Raw genomic sequence first — 19,026 nt, forward strand, 5'->3', positions numbered from 1 at the left:
ATGCCCCTTCTGATGCAACCCATTATCTTGTTGGCCTTGGCAGCAGCTGCCTGACACTGGTTTTTGCAGCTTAGTTTGCTGTTTATTAAAATTCCTAGGTCCTTTTCCGTGTCAGTGTTACCGAGTGTTTTACCATTTAGTATGTACGGGTGACTTGCATTTTTCCTTCCCATGTGCATAACTTTACATTTATCAGTGTTAAACCTCATCTGCCACTTATCTGCCCAAGCCTCCAATCTATCCAGATCCCTCTGTAGTAGTATACTGTCCTCATCAGTGTAAATTACTTTACACAGTTTAGTGTCATCTGCGAAAATTGATACTTTACTATGCAAGCCTTCTAGAAGATCATTAATAAATATATTGAAGAGAATAGGGCCCAATACTGACCCCTGAGGTACCCCACTAGTGACAGTGACCCAATCTGAGTGTGTACCGTTAATAACCACCCTCTGTTTTCTATCACTGAGCCAGTTACTTACCCACATACAGATGTTTTCTCCCAGTCCGAGCATTCTCATTTTATATACTAACCTTTTATGTGGTACAGTGTCAAATGCTTTGGAGAAGTCCAGATATATGACATCCATTGATTTGCCGCTGTCAAGTCTAGAACTTACCTCCTCATAGAAACTGATTAAATTAGTCTGACATGACCGATCCCTCACGAAGCCATGCTGATATGGCGTTATTTGCTTATTTCTGTTGAGATGCTCTAATATAGCATCTCTCAGAAAACCTTCAAACAGTTTACCCACAACAGATGTTAAACTTACCGGCCTATAGTTTCCAGGCTCTGTTTTTGGCCCCTTTTTGAATATTGGCACCACATATGCCATGCGCCAATCCTGTGGGACATTCCCTGTCAGTATAGAGTCTGCAAATATCAGAAATAAGGGTCTGGCTATGACATTACTTAATTCCTTTAGGATACGGGGGTGTATGTCATCCGGTCCTGGCGATTTGTCTATTTTAATCTTTTTAAGTCGCTGATGTACTTCTTCCTGGGTCAGACAGGACACTTTTAATGGGGAATTTATTTTTGCATTCGGCATGTCATCTGACAATTTCTTTTCCTCAGTGAATACATTGGAGAAAAAAATATTTAACAGCTTTGCTTTCTCCTCATCGCTCTCTGCGACTTCCCCCTCATTACTCTTTAAAGGGCCGACACCTTCAGATTTATACTTTTTAACATTTATATAATTGAAGAACATTTTAGGGTTAGTTTTAGTTAGTTTTTACTTTTATTTGTTTTTTACATGTTCTATTTTTTTCCTTATAGTTTTTCAGTGCTTCTGTGCTCCCCGCCTGTTTCAGTGAATGATATGCTTTCTTTTTGTCATTTATTGCTTTCTTTACAGTTCTATTTATCCACATTGGTTTCTTTTTGTTCCTTAACCTTTTATTACCATACGGTATGTACCTCTCACAATGAGATTTTAGGATGTTTTTAAAGATATCCCATTTTGTGGCTGTATTTTTATTTTTGAGGACTTTGTCCCAGTTAGTTTGGCCTATGGCCTCTCTTAGTTGGCTAAATTTAGCTTTTTTGAAGTTTGGTATTTTTGTTCCTCCCTGTAGAAACGCTCTTTTGAATGATAATTGGAAGGTTATTACTTTATGGTCACTATTTCCCAGGTGTCCCCCAACCTGCACGTCTGTTGTTCTGTCGGGCCTATTGGTTAATACTAAGCCCAGTATGACCATCCCTCTAGTCGGGTCCTGAACCAGTTGGGAGAGGTAATTGTCTTTGGTTATTGCCAAGAACCTGTTTCCCTTATGAGATATACAAGTTTCAGTTTCCCAGTCTATATCTGGGTAGTTGAAGTCCCCCATAATAACCACCTCATTATGATTTGCCGCCTCGTCTATCTCGTTTAGTAGTAGATTTTCTGTGGACTCTGGTATATTAGGTGGTTTATAGTAAACTCCTATTAGTAATTTATTGTTGTTTTTAGCTCCATGTATCTCTACCCACACTGACTCCACATGTTCATGTCCCTCACTTATATCTTCGCGGAGTGTGGGCTTTAGACCGGACTTTACATAAGGCAGACCCCTCCCCCTCTCCGGTTTTGACGATCCTTTCTAAACAGACTGTAACCTTGTACATTAACCGCCCAGTCATAGCTATCATCCAGCCATGTCTCAGTTATTCCCACTATGTCATAGTTCTCCTCACACATCACTAATTCCAGTTCACCAGTTTTATTAGTCAGACTTCTGGCATTAGTATACATACATTTGAGAGGTTTATGTATATTTTTTACCCTACACCTTTCCTTCTGAACTGTTCTAGTCCCTCCTTCCATTCCTCCCCCAGTCCCATTACCTTGCCCCCGGTCTCTATCTGCGCTATCTTCCCATCCTATAACGTAATTACCCTCCCCCCCAGTCCCTAGTTTAAACACTCCTCCAACCTTCTAGCCATCTTTCTCCCCAGCACAGCTGCCCCTTCCCCATTGAGGTGCAGCCCGTCCTTACGATAGAGCCTGTAGCCGATAGAAAAATCGGTAGAAAAATCAGCCCAGTTCTCCAGGAACCCAAACCCCTCCTTCCTACTCCAGTTCTTGAGCCACTTGTTAATATCCCTAATTTCCCGTTGCCTTTCTTGTGTGGCTCGTGGTACAGGCAGTATATATATAAATATAAAATGTTATTTTCTAGAGTGCGTAGGCAGCATATACCCTCCCAATAAAGTGCAAACATCTTTTATCACATGCCATACTTCTGGATTCTGTTATAGTTATGTACAGCGATGAGTCACCATTGGTCAATTATAGTTGTTTCATTACTTTGGGGTAGTTTTTGTAATAAACTTGCCTGTGCGGGCTCCAGCGACGCGTGCTGGGGGAGACAGGCAGTGGACTGATTGATAGTCCATCTGCTCAGTCATGTTTAGTTTTGTGTGTGACCCTAATCGTCCAGGGCACTGGACTAATCAGGTTCTGGTGCAGGGACTTAAATTCTCTCCTTTCTATACATCATTGCCAGTGATAGTCTTTTGTGGCACTGTTGTGTGTACACATTTTTCCCTGTTCCTGAGTTCTTGATTGGTTCCCAGTGTTTCTGACCTTGGCTTGTCTTTTGACCATTCTCTGCCTCATGTTTGTGTCACAACCATGTTTATGGCCGTGACTCCTTGGGAGCCGCATACAGTTGCGCGCGGTTTGGGTTGTAGTGTCAACCGCAGCGGGAGGCATTTTGTTGTTGGCCTCAAGTGCGGTTGCCGCGGACAACAGCTATGTGTGCGGTTCCCTTGGAGTTGTGTGCGCGTTTTGTATGCAATTTGGTATGTCTGTGTGCACTCTGTGTTATGTGTGGTGTGCACTCACATCTTCCCCTCACTGTGGTTGCCTGTGGCAACATTTGGTCGTTGTGTACATGTGGTGGCAGTGTCCCGGCCTTCGGGCTGACTCCCAGGACATGAGTGCCACCCATGTCGTTGCCGGCGGCCACAGCCACAGTGTGTGCTGGTTTTGGACACTTCCCCTTTAAGTTGTGTTTTCCCTTCTGTGGTATTGGAAGGGTTAACTCCCTTTCTGTGTGTGTGAGTCACAGGGTGTGTCTGATTGTTGGGTGTGGCCTCTTGGCCCTATATAGCCTCAGTTGTGGGCAGTAGCCAGAGAGGGTGCTTCAGCCAAGCTGGCTGGAGACATCCTCCTGGTTACTTACCAACTGCCAGTGGGGGCCACACTTCTGGTCATAGCAAATATAATGTTGTTTGGTGTCTAGAAGATGTGTTTGGTTTTAGGCTTCTTTATTGCACCTATGGTCCTGGGTTCCCGTGTGTTGTGTGCCGAGTCCTCTTGTCTGTGGGCTGTACTTCCACATGGGTTCCAGGCTTTGTGTCTGTGGCAGGTGAGAGTTATGTTTGTGGCAAGTACCTGCCATTGCCATAGGTTGTATTTGTTCTCCCTTCCTTGCAGCTTGGCAAGTGAGACTCCTGTTCCTCCGTATCCAGAAGTAACAGGGTGTCTTACCCTGACTCCTAGTCCAGGGACCGGTCGGAGGGTGAGTTAGGGCTCCGAGGTTCCTGAGCATGGGTCCTCCTACCTTAAAGGTCGGCCCATGCAGCTAGGAGTTAGGGTCAGGTTAGGGACGCTTTATGAGGTGACCTGCTCCCTAATCCTGTTGTCCTGGTCAAGCAGCGACCATCTTCCACCATCGCACGGCTGAGGGTTTCCCCCATCCTCAGCCATGACAGTTTGGTACAACCTGTCTGGTTTTGACCTGTTTTCTGTTGACTCTGCTTATTGTGTTTGTCTGTCTGCATGTTTGTTTGTCCAGATCAGCACCTTAGTAGCATAGGGACCATCGACCAGTTGTAGTCTACCCATTTAGGGCTTAATATGCAAGTAGGTAGGGACAGTGGGGTAGTTTCAGATCAGGGCCACACTATCCTTGTCCTTAGTCATGCAACCATTTTACTGTCTTCTATCTGATGGTGTGAATGACATCATGATCTCTTGGAGTGCTGTCTACAGACTCAAAGAAGAGAACATTTCAAACATAAATTTTCCATTTGTCGGTTACCCAAAAGTGACACTTGCAATATGGCTGCACTCCCTGCTGTCAGCATTGACAAAATGGCTGCCTCAACCAAATAGTATCTGTATAAGATGATATATACGACTATCTTGGTTGTACTTCCTCTGGTTCGGTGTGATCTTCTGTATTGTAGTAATGACAGCCAGGGGCTTATATACATTTCCAGTGCACACATCACATACAGTATTTTGCAGTTGTTAAAGGGGTTGTCTGACCATTAAAAAATGGCATGTGTCATTTATACAGCAGGTCAGCGCCTCTGTTCTGGCGGAGACAGGAGCCGTGAGGCTGGAAGCAGGACACTGGGTAAAGATGAGTGCTTTGGGTTTTCTTTGCTCTTTGGTATTCCAGTTGTAGCAAGTTAAATATAAGTATTTAGGCCTCATGCACATGACTGTATTTTTGTTCTGTTTCCTATCCGCATTTTTTGCGGATATCACGCGGACCCATTCATTTCTATAGGTCCGCAAAAAGAAAACTGTGCTGCTCGCATCCATGTGGCTGGGCTGCAAATTATAGCACCTGTCCTATTCTTGTCTCTTTTGCAGACAAGAATATACTTTTTTACAGTGGTTCTCACGGAAATTGCAGGGTGCACACTTACCTCATCCGTATTTTACAGATCCGTGATTTGTGGAGCGCAAAATGGATACAGTTGTGTGCCGGAGGCCTTAGGCTATATTCACCAATAGAGTTGAGCGAACACCTGGATGTTCGGGTTCGAGAAGTTCGGCCGAACATCCCGGAAATGTTCGGGTTCGGGATCCGAACCCGATCCGAACTTCGTCCCGAACCCGAACCCCATTGAAGTCAATGGGGACCCGAACTTTTCGGCACTAAAAAGGCTGTAAAACAGCCCAGGAAAGAGCTAGAGGGCTGCAAAAGGCAGCAACATGTAGGTAAATCCCCTGCAAACAAATGTGGATAGGGAAATGAATTAAAATAAAAATTAAATAAATAAAAATTAACCAAAATCAATTGGAGAGAGGTTCCATAGCAGAGAATCTGGCTTCCCGTCACCCACCACTGGAACAGTCCATTCTCAGATATTTAGGCCCCGGCACCCAGGCAGAGGAGAGAGGTCCCGTAACAGAGAATCTGTCTTCATGTCAGCAGAGAATTAGTCTGCATGTCATAGCAGAGAATGAGGCTTCACGTCAGCCACCACTGCAACAGTCCATTGGCATATATTTAGGCCCAGCACCCAGGCAGAGGAGGGAGGTCCCGTAACAGAGAATCTGTCTTCATGTCAGCAGAGAATTAGTCTGCATGTCATAGCAGAGAATGAGGCTTCACGTCAGCCACCACTGCAACAGTCCATTGGCATATATTTAGGCCCAGCACACACACAGGCAGAGGAGAGAGGTCCCGTAACAGAGAATCTGGCTTCATGTCAGCAGAGAATCAGTCTGCATGTCATAGCAGAGAATGAGGCTTCACGTCAGCCACCACTGCAACAGTCCATTGGCATATATTTAGGCCCAGCACCCAGGCAGAGGAGGGAGGTCCCGTAACAGAGAATCTGTCTTCATGTCAGCAGAGAATCAGTCTGCATGTCATAGCAGAGAATGAGGCTTCACGTCAGCCACCACTGCAACAGTCCATTGGCATATATTTAGGCCCAGCACACACACAGGCAGAGGAGGGAGGTCCCGTAACAGAGAATCTGGCTTCATGTCAGCAGAGAATCAGTCTGCATGTCATAGCAGAGAATGAGGCTTCACGTCAGCCACCACTGCAACAGTCCATTGGCATATATTTAGGCCCAGCACCCAGGCAGAGGAGGGAGGTCCCGTAACAGAGAATCTGTCTTCATGTCAGCAGAGAATTAGTCTGCATGTCATAGCAGAGAATGAGGCTTCACGTCAGCCACCACTGCAACAGTCCATTGGCATATATTTAGGCCCAGCACACACACAGGCAGAGGAGAGAGGTCCCGTAACAGAGAATCTGGCTTCATGTCAGCAGAGAATCAGTCTGCATGTCATAGCAGAGAATGAGGCTTCACGTCAGCCACCACTGCAACAGTCCATTGGCATATATTTAGGCCCAGCACACACACAGGCAGAGGAGAGAGGTCCCGTAACAGAGAATCTGGCTTCATGTCAGCAGAGAATCAGTCTGCATGTCATAGCAGAGAATGAGGCTTCACGTCAGCCACCACTGCAACAGTCCATTGGCATATATTTAGGCCCAGCACCCAGGCAGAGGAGGGAGGTCCCGTAACAGAGAATCTGTCTTCATGTCAGCAGAGAATTAGTCTGCATGTCATAGCAGAGAATGAGGCTTCACGTCAGCCACCACTGCAACAGTCCATTGGCATATATTTAGGCCCAGCACACACACAGGCAGAGGAGAGAGGTCCCGTAACAGAGAATCTGGCTTCATGTCAGCAGAGAATCAGTCTGCATGTCATAGCAGAGAATGAGGCTTCACGTCAGCCACCACTGCAACAGTCCATTGGCATATATTTAGGCCCAGCACACACACAGGCAGAGGAGAGAGGTCCCGTAACAGAGAATCTGGCTTCATGTCAGCAGAGAATCAGTCTGCATGTCATAGCAGAGAATGAGGCTTCACGTCAGCCACCACTGCAACAGTCCATTGGCATATATTTAGGCCCAGCACCCAGGCAGAGGAGGGAGGTCCCGTAACAGAGAATCTGTCTTCATGTCAGCAGAGAATTAGTCTGCATGTCATAGCAGAGAATGAGGCTTCACGTCAGCCACCACTGCAACAGTCCATTGGCATATATTTAGGCCCAGCACCCAGGCAGAGGAGGGAGGTCCCGTAACAGAGAATCTGTCTTCATGTCAGCAGAGAATTAGTCTGCATGTCATAGCAGAGAATGAGGCTTCACGTCAGCCACCACTGCAACAGTCCATTGGCATATATTTAGGCCCAGCACACACACAGGCAGAGGAGAGAGGTCCCGTAACAGAGAATCTGGCTTCATGTCAGCAGAGAATCAGTCTGCATGTCATAGCAGAGAATGAGGCTTCACGTCAGCCACCACTGCAACAGTCCATTGGCATATATTTAGGCCCAGCACACACACAGGCAGAGGAGAGAGGTCCCGTAACAGAGGATCTGGCTTCATGTCAGCAGAGAATCAGTCTGCATGTCATAGCAGAGAATCAGGCTTCACGTCAGCCACCACTGCAACAGTCCATTGTCATAAATTTAGGCCCAGCACCCAGGCAGAGGAGAGAGGTCCCGTAACAGACAATCTGGCTTCATGTCAGCAGAGAATTAGTCTGCATGTCATAGCAGAGAATGAGGCTTCACGTCAGCCACCACTGCAACAGTCCATTGGCATATATTTAGGCCTAGCACACAGGCAGAGGAGAGAGGTCCCGTAACAGACAATCTGGCTTCATGTCAGCAGAGAATCAGTCTGCATGTCATAGCAGAGAATGAGGCTTCACGTCACCCACCACTGCAACAGTCCATTGGCATATATTTAGGCCTAGCACACAGGCAGAGCAGAGAGGTCCCGTAACAGACAATCTGGCTTCATGACAGCAGAGAATCAGTCTGCATGTCATAGCAGAGAATGAGGCTTCACGTCACCCACCACTGCAACAGTCCATTGGCATATATTTAGGCCTAGCACACAGGCAGAGCAGAGAGGTCCCGTAACAGACGATCTGGCTTCATGTCAGCAGAGAATCAGTCTGCATGTCATAGCAGAGAATGAGGCTTCACGTCACCCACCACTGCAACAGTCCATTGGCATATATTTAGGCCTAGCACACAGGCAGAGCAGAGAGGTCCCGTAACAGACAATCTGGCTTCATGTCAGCAGAGAATCAGTCTGCATGTCATAGCAGAGAATCAGGCTTCACGTCAGCCACCACTGCAACAGTCCATTGTCATAAATTTAGGCCCAGCACCCAGGCAGAGGAGAGAGGTCCCGTAACAGACAATCTGGCTTCATGTCAGCAGAGAATTAGTCTGCATGTCATAGCAGAGAATCAGGCTTCATGTCAGCCACCACTGCAACAGTCCATTGGCATATATTTAGGCCTAGCACACAGGCAGAGGAGAGGTTCATTCAACTTTGGGTAGCCTCGCAATATAATGGTAAAATGAAAATAAAAATAGGATTGAATGAGGAAGTGCCCTGGAGTCCAATAATATATGGTTATGGGGAGGTAGTTAATGTCTAATCTGGACAAGGGACGGACAGGTCCTGTGGGATCCATGCCTGGTTCATTTTTATGAACGTCAGCTTGTCCACATTGGCTGTAGACAGGCGGCTGCGTTTGTCTGTAATGACGCCCCCTGCCGTGCTGAATACACGTTCAGACAAAACGCTGGCTGCCGGGCAGGCCAGCACCTCCAAGGCATAAAAGGCTAGCTCTGGCCACGTGGACAATTTAGAGACCCAGAAGTTGAATGGGGCCGAACCATCAGTCAGTACGTGGATTGGTGTGCACACGTACTGTTCCACCATGTTAGTGAAATGTTGCCTCCTGCTAACACGTTGCGTATCAGGTGGTGGTGCAGTTAGCTGTGGCGTGTTGACAAAAGTTTTCCACATCTCTGCCATGCTAACCCTGCCCTCAGAGGAGCTGGCCGTGACACAGCTGCCTTGGCGACCTCTTGCTCCTCCTCTGCCTTGGCCTTGGGCTTCCACTTGTTCCCCTGTGACATTTGGGAATGCTCTCAGTAGCGCGTCCACCAACGTGCGCTTGTACTCGCGCATCTTCCTATCACGCTCCAGTGCAGGAAGTAAGGTGGGCACATTGTCTTTGTAGCGTGGATCCAGCAGGGTGGCAACCCAGTAGTCCGCACAGGTTAAAATGTGGGCAACTCTGCTGTCGTTGCGCAGGCACTGCAGCATGTAGTCGCTCATGTGTGCCAGGCTGCCCAGGGGTAAGGACAAGCTGTCCTCTGTGGGAGGCGTATCGTCATCGTCCTGCCTTTCCCCCCAGCCACGCACCAGTGATGGACCCGAGCTGCGTTGGGTGCCACCCCGCTGTGACCATGCTTCATCCTCATCCTCCTCCACCTCCTCCTCATCCTCGTCCTCCTCGTCCTCCAGTAGTGGGCCCTGGCTGGCCACATTTGTACCTGGCCTCTGCTGTTGCCAAAAACCTCCCTCTGAGTCACTTCGAAGAGACTGGCCTGAAAGTGCTAAAAATGACCCCTCTTCCTCCTCCTCCTCCTCCTCCTGGGCCACCTCCTCTTCCATCATCGCCCTAAGTGTTTTCTCAAGGAGACATAGAAGTGGTATTGTAACGCTGATAACGGTGTCATCGCCACTGGCCATGTTGGTGGAGTACTCGAAACAGCGCAACAGGGCACACAGGTCTCGCATGGAGGCCCAGTCATTGGTGGTGAAGTGGTGCTGTTCTGTAGTGCGACTGACCCGTGCGTGCTGCAGCTGAAACTCCACTATGGCCTGCTGCTGCTCGCACAGTCTGTCCAGCATGTGCAAGGTGGAGTTCCACCTGGTGGGCACGTCGCATATGAGGCGGTGAGCGGGAAGGCCGAAGTTACGCTGTAGCGCAGACAGGCGAGCAGCAGCAGGATGTGAACGCCGGAAGCGCGAACAGACGGCCCGCACTTTATGCAGCAGCTCTGACATGTCGGGGTAGTTGTGAATGAACTTCTGCACCACCAAATTCAGCACATGCGCCAAGCAAGGGATGTGCGTCAAATTGGCTAGTCCCAGAGCTGCAACGAGATTTCGCCCATTATCACACACCACCAGGCCGGGCTTGAGGCTCACCGGCAGCAACCACTCGTCGGTCTGTTGTTCTATACCCCGCCACAACTCCTGTGCGGTGTGGGGCCTGTCCCCCAAACATATGAGTTTCAGAATGGCCTGCTGACGTTTACCCCGGGCTGTGCTGAAGTTGGTGGTGAAGGTGTGTGGCTGACTGGATGAGCAGGTGGAAGAAGAGGAGGAGGAAGCCGAGAAGGAGGAGGTGGCAACAGGAGGCAAAGAATGTTGCCCTGCGATCCTTGGCGGCGGAAGGACGTGCGCCAAACAGCTCTCCGCCTGGGGCCCAGCTGCCACTACATTTACCCAGTGTGCAGTTAGGGAGATATAGCGTCCCTGGCCGTGCTTACTGGTCCACCTATCTGTGGTTAGGTGGACCTTGCTACAGATGGCGTTGCGCAGTGCACACTTGATTTTATCGGATACTTGGTTGTGCAGGGAAGGCACGGCTCTCTTGGAGAAGTAGTGCCGGCTGGGAACAACATACTGTGGGACAGCAAGCGACATGAGCTGTTTGAAGCTGTCTGTGTCCACCAGCCTAAATGACAGCATTTCATAGGCCAGTAGTTTAGAAATGCTGGCATTCAGGGCCAGGGATCGAGGGTGGCTAGGTGGGAATTTACGCTTTCTATCAAATGTTTGTGAGATGGAGAGCTGAACGCTGGCGTGTGACATGGTTGAGACGCTTGGTGACGGAGGTGGTGGTGGTGGTGTTGGTGGTACATCCCCTGTTTGCTGGGCGGCAGGTGCCAACGTTCCTCCAGAGGCGGAGGAAGAGGCCGAGGCGGCAGCAGCAGAATAGGCCGAGGCGGCAGCAGCAGAAGAGGTAGCAGGGGGAGCCTGAGTGACTTCCTTGGTTTTAAGGTGTTTACTCCACTGCAGTTCATGCTTTGCATGCAGGTGCCTGGTCATGCAGGTTGTGCTCAGGTTCAGAACGTTAATGCCTCGCTTCAGGCTCTGATGGCACAGCGTGCAAACCACTCGGGTCTTGTCGTCAGCACATTGTTTGAAGAAGTGCCATGCCAGGGAACTCCTTGAAGCTGCCTTTGGGGTGCTCGGTCCCAGATGGCGGCGGTCAGTAGCAGGCGGAGTCTCTTGGCGGCGGGTGTTCTGCTTTTGCCCACTGCTCCCTCTTTTGCTACGCTGTTGGCTCGGTCTCACCACTGCCTCTTCCTCCGAACTGTGAAAGTCAGTGGCACGACCTTCATTCCATGTGGGGTCTAGGACCTCATCGTCCCCTGCATCGTCTTCCACCCAGTCTTGATCCCTGACCTCCTGTTCAGTCTGCACACTGCAGAAAGACGCAGCAGTTGGCACCTGTGTTTCGTCATCATCAGAGACATGCTGAGGTGGTATTCCCATGTCCTCATCATCAGGAAACATAAGTGGTTGTGCGTCAGTGCATTCTATGTCTTTCACCGCTGGGGAAGGGCTAGGTGGATGCCCTTGGGAAACCCTGCCAGCGGAGTCTTCAAACAGCATAAGAGACTGCTGCATAACTTGAGGCTGAGACAGTTTCCCTGGTATGCATGGGGGTGATGTGACAGACTGATGGGGTTGGTTTTCAGGCGCCATCTGTGCGCTTTCTGCAGAAGACTGGGTGGGAGATAATGTGAACGTGCTGGATCCACTGTCGGCCACCCAATTGACTAATGCCTGTACCTGCTCAGGCCTTACCATCCTTAGAACGGCATTGGGCCCCACCATATATCGCTGTAAATTCTGGCGGCTACTGGGACCTGAGGTAGTTGGTACACTAGGACGTGTGGATGTGGCAGAACGGCCACGTCCTCTCCCAGCACCAGAGGGTCCACTAACACCACCACGACCATGTCCACGTCCGCGTCCCTTACTAGATGTTTTTCTCATTGTTATGGTTCACCACAACAACAAATATATTATTTGGCCCAATGTATTGTATTCAAATTCAGCGGGATATAAATTTGAGGCCTAGTATTTAGGCGCTGGGTGACCGGTATGGATTTAGTGACAGAATTAGACTTGGAAATGCACAGAAGCGTGTGTGTGTGAAGTTATTCTGAATGACCCAATGTGCACCTTGAATATTATATACCCTTTTAGGGATAGATTTCAAATAGCTCTGATATAGCAGAAACCACTAAATTATGAAATTGCTAAATTGGGAATTGTATTTCAACCCAGAACAAAAAATGTGCTTTGACGGACACTAAATAACTTTCCCAGCCACAACAGGACAGCGTTAACGAGAGATTTAGCAGGATATAAATTTGAGGCCTAGTATTTAGGCGCTGGGTGACAGGTATGGGTTTAGTGACAGAATTAGACTTAGAAATACACAGTAGCGGGTGTGTGTGAAGTTATTCTGAATGACCCAATGTGCACCTTGAATATTATATACCCTTTTAGGGATAGATTTCAAATAGCTCTGATATAGCAGAAACCACTAAATTATGAAATTGCTAAATTGGGAATTGTATTTCAACCCAGAACAAAAAATGTGCTTTGACGGACACTAAATAACTTTCCCAGCCACAACAGGACAGCGTTAACAAGAGATTTAGCAGGATATAAATTTGAGGCCTAGTATTTAGGCGCTGGGTGACAGGTATGGGTTTAGTGACAGAATTAGACTTAGAAATACACAGTAGCGGGTGTGTGTGAAGTTATTCTGAATGACCCAATGTGCACCTTGAATATTATATACCCTTTTAGGGATAGATTTCAAATAGCTCTGATATAGCAGAAACCACTAAATTATGAAATTGCTAAATTGGGAATTGTATTTCAACCCAGAACAAAAAATGTGCTTTGACGGACACTAAATAACTTTCCCAGCCACAACAGGACAGCGTTAACGAGAGATTTAGCAGGATATAAATTTGAGGCCTAGTATTTAGGCGCTGGGTGACAGGTATGGGTTTAGTGACAGAATTAGACTTGGAAATACACAGTAGCGGGTGTGTGTGAAGTTATTCTGAATGACCCAATGTGCACCTTGAATATTATATACCCTTTTAGGGATAGATTTCAAATAGCTCTGATATAGCAGAAACCACTAAATTATGAAATTGCTAAATTGGGAATTGTATTTCAACCCAGAACAAGAAATGTGCTTGAACGGACACTAAATAACTCGCCCAGCTACAGCACTAAGGACAGATTTAGCTGGATATAAATTTGAGGCCTAGTATTTAGGCGCTGGGTGACAGGTATGGGTTTAGTGACAGAATTAGACTTGGAAATGCACAGTAGCGGGTGTGTGAAGTTATTCTGAATGTCCCTATGTGCACCTTCAATATGATCTACCCTTTTAGGGATAGATTTCAAATAGCTCTGATATAGCAGAAACCACTAAATTATGAAATTGCTAAATTGGGAATTGTATTTCAACCCAGAACAAGAAATGTGCTTGAACGGACACTAAATAACTCGCCCAGCTACAGCACTAACGACAGATTTAGCTGGATATGAATTTGAGGCCTAGTATTTAGGCGCTGGGTGACAGGTATGGGTTTAGTGACAGAATTAGACTTGGAAATACACAGTAGCGGGTGTGTGTGAAGTTATTCTGAATGACCCAATGTGCACCTTGAATATTATATACCCTTTTAGGGATAGATTTCAAATAGCTCTGATATAGCAGAAACCACTAAATTATGAAATTGCTAAATTGGGAATTGTATTTCAACCCAGAACAAGAAATGTGCTTGAACGGACACTAAATAACTCGCCCAGCTACAGCACTAACGACAGATTTAGCTGGATATGAATTTGAGGCCTAGTATTTAGGCGCTGGGTGACAGGTATGGGTTTAGTGACAGAATTAGACTTGGAAATGCACAGTAGCGGGTGTGTGAAGTTATTCTGAATGACCCTATGTGCACCTTGAATATTATATACCCTTTTAGGGATAGATTTCAAATAGCTCTGATACAGCAGAAACCACTAAATTTTTAAATTGCTAAATTGGGAATTGTATTTCAACTCAGAACAAAAAATGTGCTTTGACGGACACTAAATAACTTTCCCAGCCACAACAGGACAGCGGTAACGAGAGATTTAGCGGGATATAAATTTGAGGCCTAGTATTTAGGCGCTGGGTGACCGGTATGGATTTAGTGACAGAATTAGACTGGGATATGGCCAAAAAATAACCACACTATTGCTGGTTAAATGCACTTGGTGATGGGCGCAGCTTGCCCCTGATGTAGTATATGGCCAAAAAATGAACAGACTATTGCTGGTTAAATGCACTTGGTGTCACAGCTTGACCAACCACACTACTGAGGGTTAAATGCACTTGGTGACGGGCGCAGCTTGCCCCTGATGTAGTATATGGCCAAAAAATGAACAGACTATTGCTGGTTAAATGCACTTGGTGACGGGCGCAGCTTGCCCCTGATTTAGTATATGGCCAAAAAATGAACAGACTATTGCTGGTTAAATGCACTTGGTGTGATAGCTTGACCAACCACACTACTGAGGGTTAAATGCACTTGGTGACGGGCGCAGCTTGCCCCTGATGTAGTATATGGCCAAAAAATAAACAGACTATTGCTGGTTAAATGCACTTGGTGTGACAGCTTCACCCTGATGTAGGCTTTAGCCAAAAAACAAACGCACCATTGAGGGTTAAATGCACTTGGTGACAGGCGCAGCTTGCCCCTGATGTAGTATATGGCCAAAAAATAAACAGACTATTGCTGGTTAAATGCACTTGGTGTGACAGCTTCACCCTGATGTAGGCTTTAGCCAAAAAACAACCACACCATTGAGGGTTAAATGCACTTGGTCGCAGCTTGTGCTGGCGCACCACAAGACACAAAATGGCCGCCGATCACCCCAGAAAAATGTGACTGACAAACGGTCTGGGCAGCCTAAAAACAGTGAGCAATTGAGGATCAGCAGCTCAATGATCCACAACCTCTCCCTACGCTAATCAGAGCAGAGTGACGGGCGGCGCTATGTGACTCCAGCTTAAATAGAGGCTGGGTCACATGGTGCTCTGGCCAATCACAGCCATGCCAATAGTAGGCATGGCTGTGATGGCCTCTTGGGGCAAGTAGTATGACGCTTGTTGATTGGCTGCTTTGCAGCCTTTCAAAAAGCGCCAAGAAAGCGTCACAAAAGCGCGAAGAAAGCGACGAACACCGAACCCGAACCCGGACTTTTACGAAAATGTCCGGGTTCGGGTCCGTGTCACGGACACCCCAAAATTCGGTACGAACCCGAACTATACAGTTCGAGTTCGCTCATCCCTATTCACCAACCATATGTATCTTGTTGTCTGCAAAAGGTGGATCAGCAAAATTCACATAACGATTGTGTTGCATCAGTTTTTTTTTTTTGCGGACCTATTAACTTCAGTCAGTCTGTGGTCTGCATTTGTGGCCAAGAATAGGACATGTTGTATCATTTCCAGAACGGACAGATTGAAGCAGAAAGTACACGGAAGGCATCCATTTGCTTTCCGCATCCATATGTCCGTTCCACAAAAGATAGAACATGTCTTGTTCTTGGCTGCAGATAAAGAGCACATATGGATTGAAGTCACTGGGTCCTCAAAAAAAAAACGGATGCAACACATATTATCCGTATTTTGTGGATCCAAAATTGAATGCCGGATCCAATGAACTCTGGCAGCTATTCTCTGCCGGATTGCTAGGAGATGCCACAAATGTTAAGATAAGTGCGGGTCCTACCTCTCAGACCCCAGAAGTGAAAGGTGAGTACTGTCCATTCACCGCTATGGATGTTCCAGAACGAGCTGCAGACTGGCTCAGCTATTTCCAAGAGCCCCAAAGTGGTGAATAGAGAGGCAGCTGTGCTTCAAATCATGCTCTCCATTCACTGATATGGGATCTCTTAATATACAAAACGCACCACGTGGAGTTCCAAAGGCTGTGCGTTCCGTGCATGTAGTATCCATTAATCCCAATCTCAATCAAAAATGCAACGGGCAAGATTTTCATATAAATATCGCTGTATTGTTGTATTAAAAAACAGACAGAGGATTACCACGGAGGTGGATATAACGTGGATCACACCACCTACAACGTTTCAAGGCACTCCGCCCCCTTTCTCATGTTACATTCACCTCCGTGGTAAACCTCTGCCCAGACTGCGGCATTAAGAATGAAAGAAAGGACTGAGACCTCCAACTTGGTATGATGCCTTCTTGATGTTGTTCATACTAATGGTTTTTAATACGATATTTATATGGAAATCTTGTCTGTTGCATTTCTTGATTGAGACCTCTAAAAATAGTTGCACATGCTTGCTTGGCTATTTTGGGAAGTCTCATAGCAGTAAATGTAGGGCACAATGCGTATATGCAGTGTGCTCTCCTTCACTTCAGGGGTCCCGTTAAGGGAGATAAGAGTGAGTCTTAAAGTTAGGACCCACACCTATCTGACATTTCAGGCATATCCTAAATGTGACACACTCTAATTTTCTGGGTGTACATTTTTTTTCTATATCTTGAAAATGATAATGGGGGGAGGTCATCTTGCCCGTGCAGTTAACAGCATTTAGACATATGCTTTACAGCAGCCACCATGGGTTGTAGACACAGTTTTCTAGAAATTCTCTGTGACTTGTACAGAGGTCAGAAGGGAGCAGATAAGCTGTGATATCACCTATTGTGAAGAGTGGCTGCTGTCTTATCTATACATAGATGATAAGTCATTGTAATCCTGCTTGTGATGATAATGAGATGACTGCTGAAAAGTGATCTGTTTAGACCAGAAATCATTGTCTTAAGTCATCTGTCTGTACAGACCAGCAATTATTGTCTTAGTGGCCTGTGTGAAAACTCACGGATTTTTGTTAAATATAGATAGTGACATGGAAAACATAAAATATGTTTTAACAACATGAAAACTTGATTTATAAATTAGTCCATTTTCTGACGACACATTCCATTTAAAACACAGTGTTGTGGCTGGAAGCTATACCCAGATGGGTTCCTGTAGAGCAGCAGAGGAGATTGGAGGCACTTTGGCATGAATGCTAGAATGCGGGGACTATACGCCACATGTACTGGTGAGGCACTGACAACTACAAAGCTAATAAGAAATTGCTCCATGTCCACTATGTATACATTACTTCTTAGCTTTTTACACAATTTTCACTCAGCCAGTTGACAAGGGTTGTGACTTCCCCCATTAAGTAACTACCTAACGTTCCTAAAAAAGTATTTGACAATGGGTTTCCTAAACCAGAAAACCCCTTGAAATGAATCTTCCTAAGATTCCTACAATGAGATGTAAAGATTTACTATTTACTCACCACCACCACAAATGTCAGATTATCTAATCTCAAGGAAGAGTCTCCTGAAATCAGAGTGCCGGAAAAGACCAGAAGGAGCCAAAATGATAGTAGTTCTGCCGCCATAACGTGAGGAGTGTAATATAGATGCAGCTGTTTATTAGGAAGCGTGCACCAATCCCTCCCTAGCTCTACAGAGCCACATCCTGTAGTAGGATGTGATGCCTTTGTTTTCATTTTCAAAGGACTGAAAAAACTGGCCCGGCCCAGCTAAACCACAAGAAGCAGCGGAAACTCAAACTTTTTCGGGTAGGGGTCACCCACAACTTTTATTTGGTATCATCATACAGTAAACATGACTGGCATTCTCCTCCAGATATCTACAAACTCCAAATTGCTGGGCACTGTAAGGTTGCTACCGTGTTTCTCCGAAAATAAGACAGGGTCTTATATTATTTTTTCTCAGAAAAAAGGGTTAGGGCTTATTATTGGGGTAGGGCTTATTTTTGGCTCCATGAACATATTTTATATAGACACATGCCAATTACAGAACAGTTGCTGGACAGTGTTTATATTAATTATGACTACAACACCCCTCATCCATAGGAATGCACCCATATACTGCAGTACATGGGTGCATTCCTATGGATGAGGGGGGTTATAGTCATATTTGCAACACATTTTTTTATTCTGATACCGTATATTGCCCCTGAGCTGTCCTTACCCAAGGGACCTAGGCAGCAATCTACGGTACCAGGGAGAGAAGATACAACGCGGGAGAGAAGTAGGGAGATCCTCCAGGCAGCAGAGAGGAGAAAGAGATCCTCCTGCTGCCTCCTTCATGTAAGTAAGAACGTGCGGGCTGGTGGCAGTACAGGGCATACAGAGAAGCCGCCAGCCCGCCCAACGTTAAAGTGAAGGGAAGCCCGGGCTGCTGGCATAATTTAGCATTTAGTGAAGCCGCCAGGTGCTGCTTAGTGCCGCGATGTAGGCGCGGGCTGGCGGCTTCACTGAAGGCTAATTCACTGAAGCCTGCACTGCCCGCCCGCCCACAGTTTCACGACAGCTCAGGAGCCATTAGTGAGCACTCCTGAGCTACTGCAGCCCGCACATTTCTCCCACCTCCCCTTTACATAAAATAAATACGGCTGTAAATACGGCTGTATCTAGGGCTTATTTTTGGAGTAGGGTTACTCCAAAAACCCTGCAAAATAGCGCTAGGGCTTATTATTGGGGTAGGGCTTATTTTTGGGGAAACACATTACACATTCGCGGGCTGAGCCCATGTACCGCCCTGTGGTTATCTCTAATTGCTGGGCTACACCTGCAAAGCTGCCAACAGTCCTACATTTCCCAGGATTGTACCAATTTTTCAGACATGGGACTTATTCTGACCTCCAAAATGGATGGGGCCTACAGTTACAAGAAACAGTATATGAACCTTTGGATATAATAACTGGTTGAACCTCCTTTGGCAGCAATAACTT

General features: G+C 46.7%; 1 protein-coding gene across 1 annotated transcript in view; it reads right to left on the reverse strand.

Moving 5' to 3' along the window:
* LOC122928614 (testicular acid phosphatase homolog) overlaps nucleotides 1-17,693 on the reverse strand; it is a 156,204-nt gene extending 138,511 nt beyond the window's left edge. The window contains exon 1 of the mRNA XM_044281622.1: nucleotides 17,561-17,693. Coding sequence (XP_044137557.1) covers nucleotides 17,561-17,665 — 105 coding nt within the window. The 5' untranslated portion in view covers nucleotides 17,666-17,693. The remainder of the gene's footprint in view (nucleotides 1-17,560) is intronic.
* Between the last annotated feature and the right edge of the window lie 1,333 nt (nucleotides 17,694-19,026).

The sequence above is a fragment of the Bufo gargarizans genome, chromosome 2 (assembly GCF_014858855.1).
Source record: "Bufo gargarizans isolate SCDJY-AF-19 chromosome 2, ASM1485885v1, whole genome shotgun sequence".
Lineage (NCBI taxonomy): Eukaryota > Metazoa > Chordata > Amphibia > Anura > Bufonidae > Bufo > Bufo gargarizans.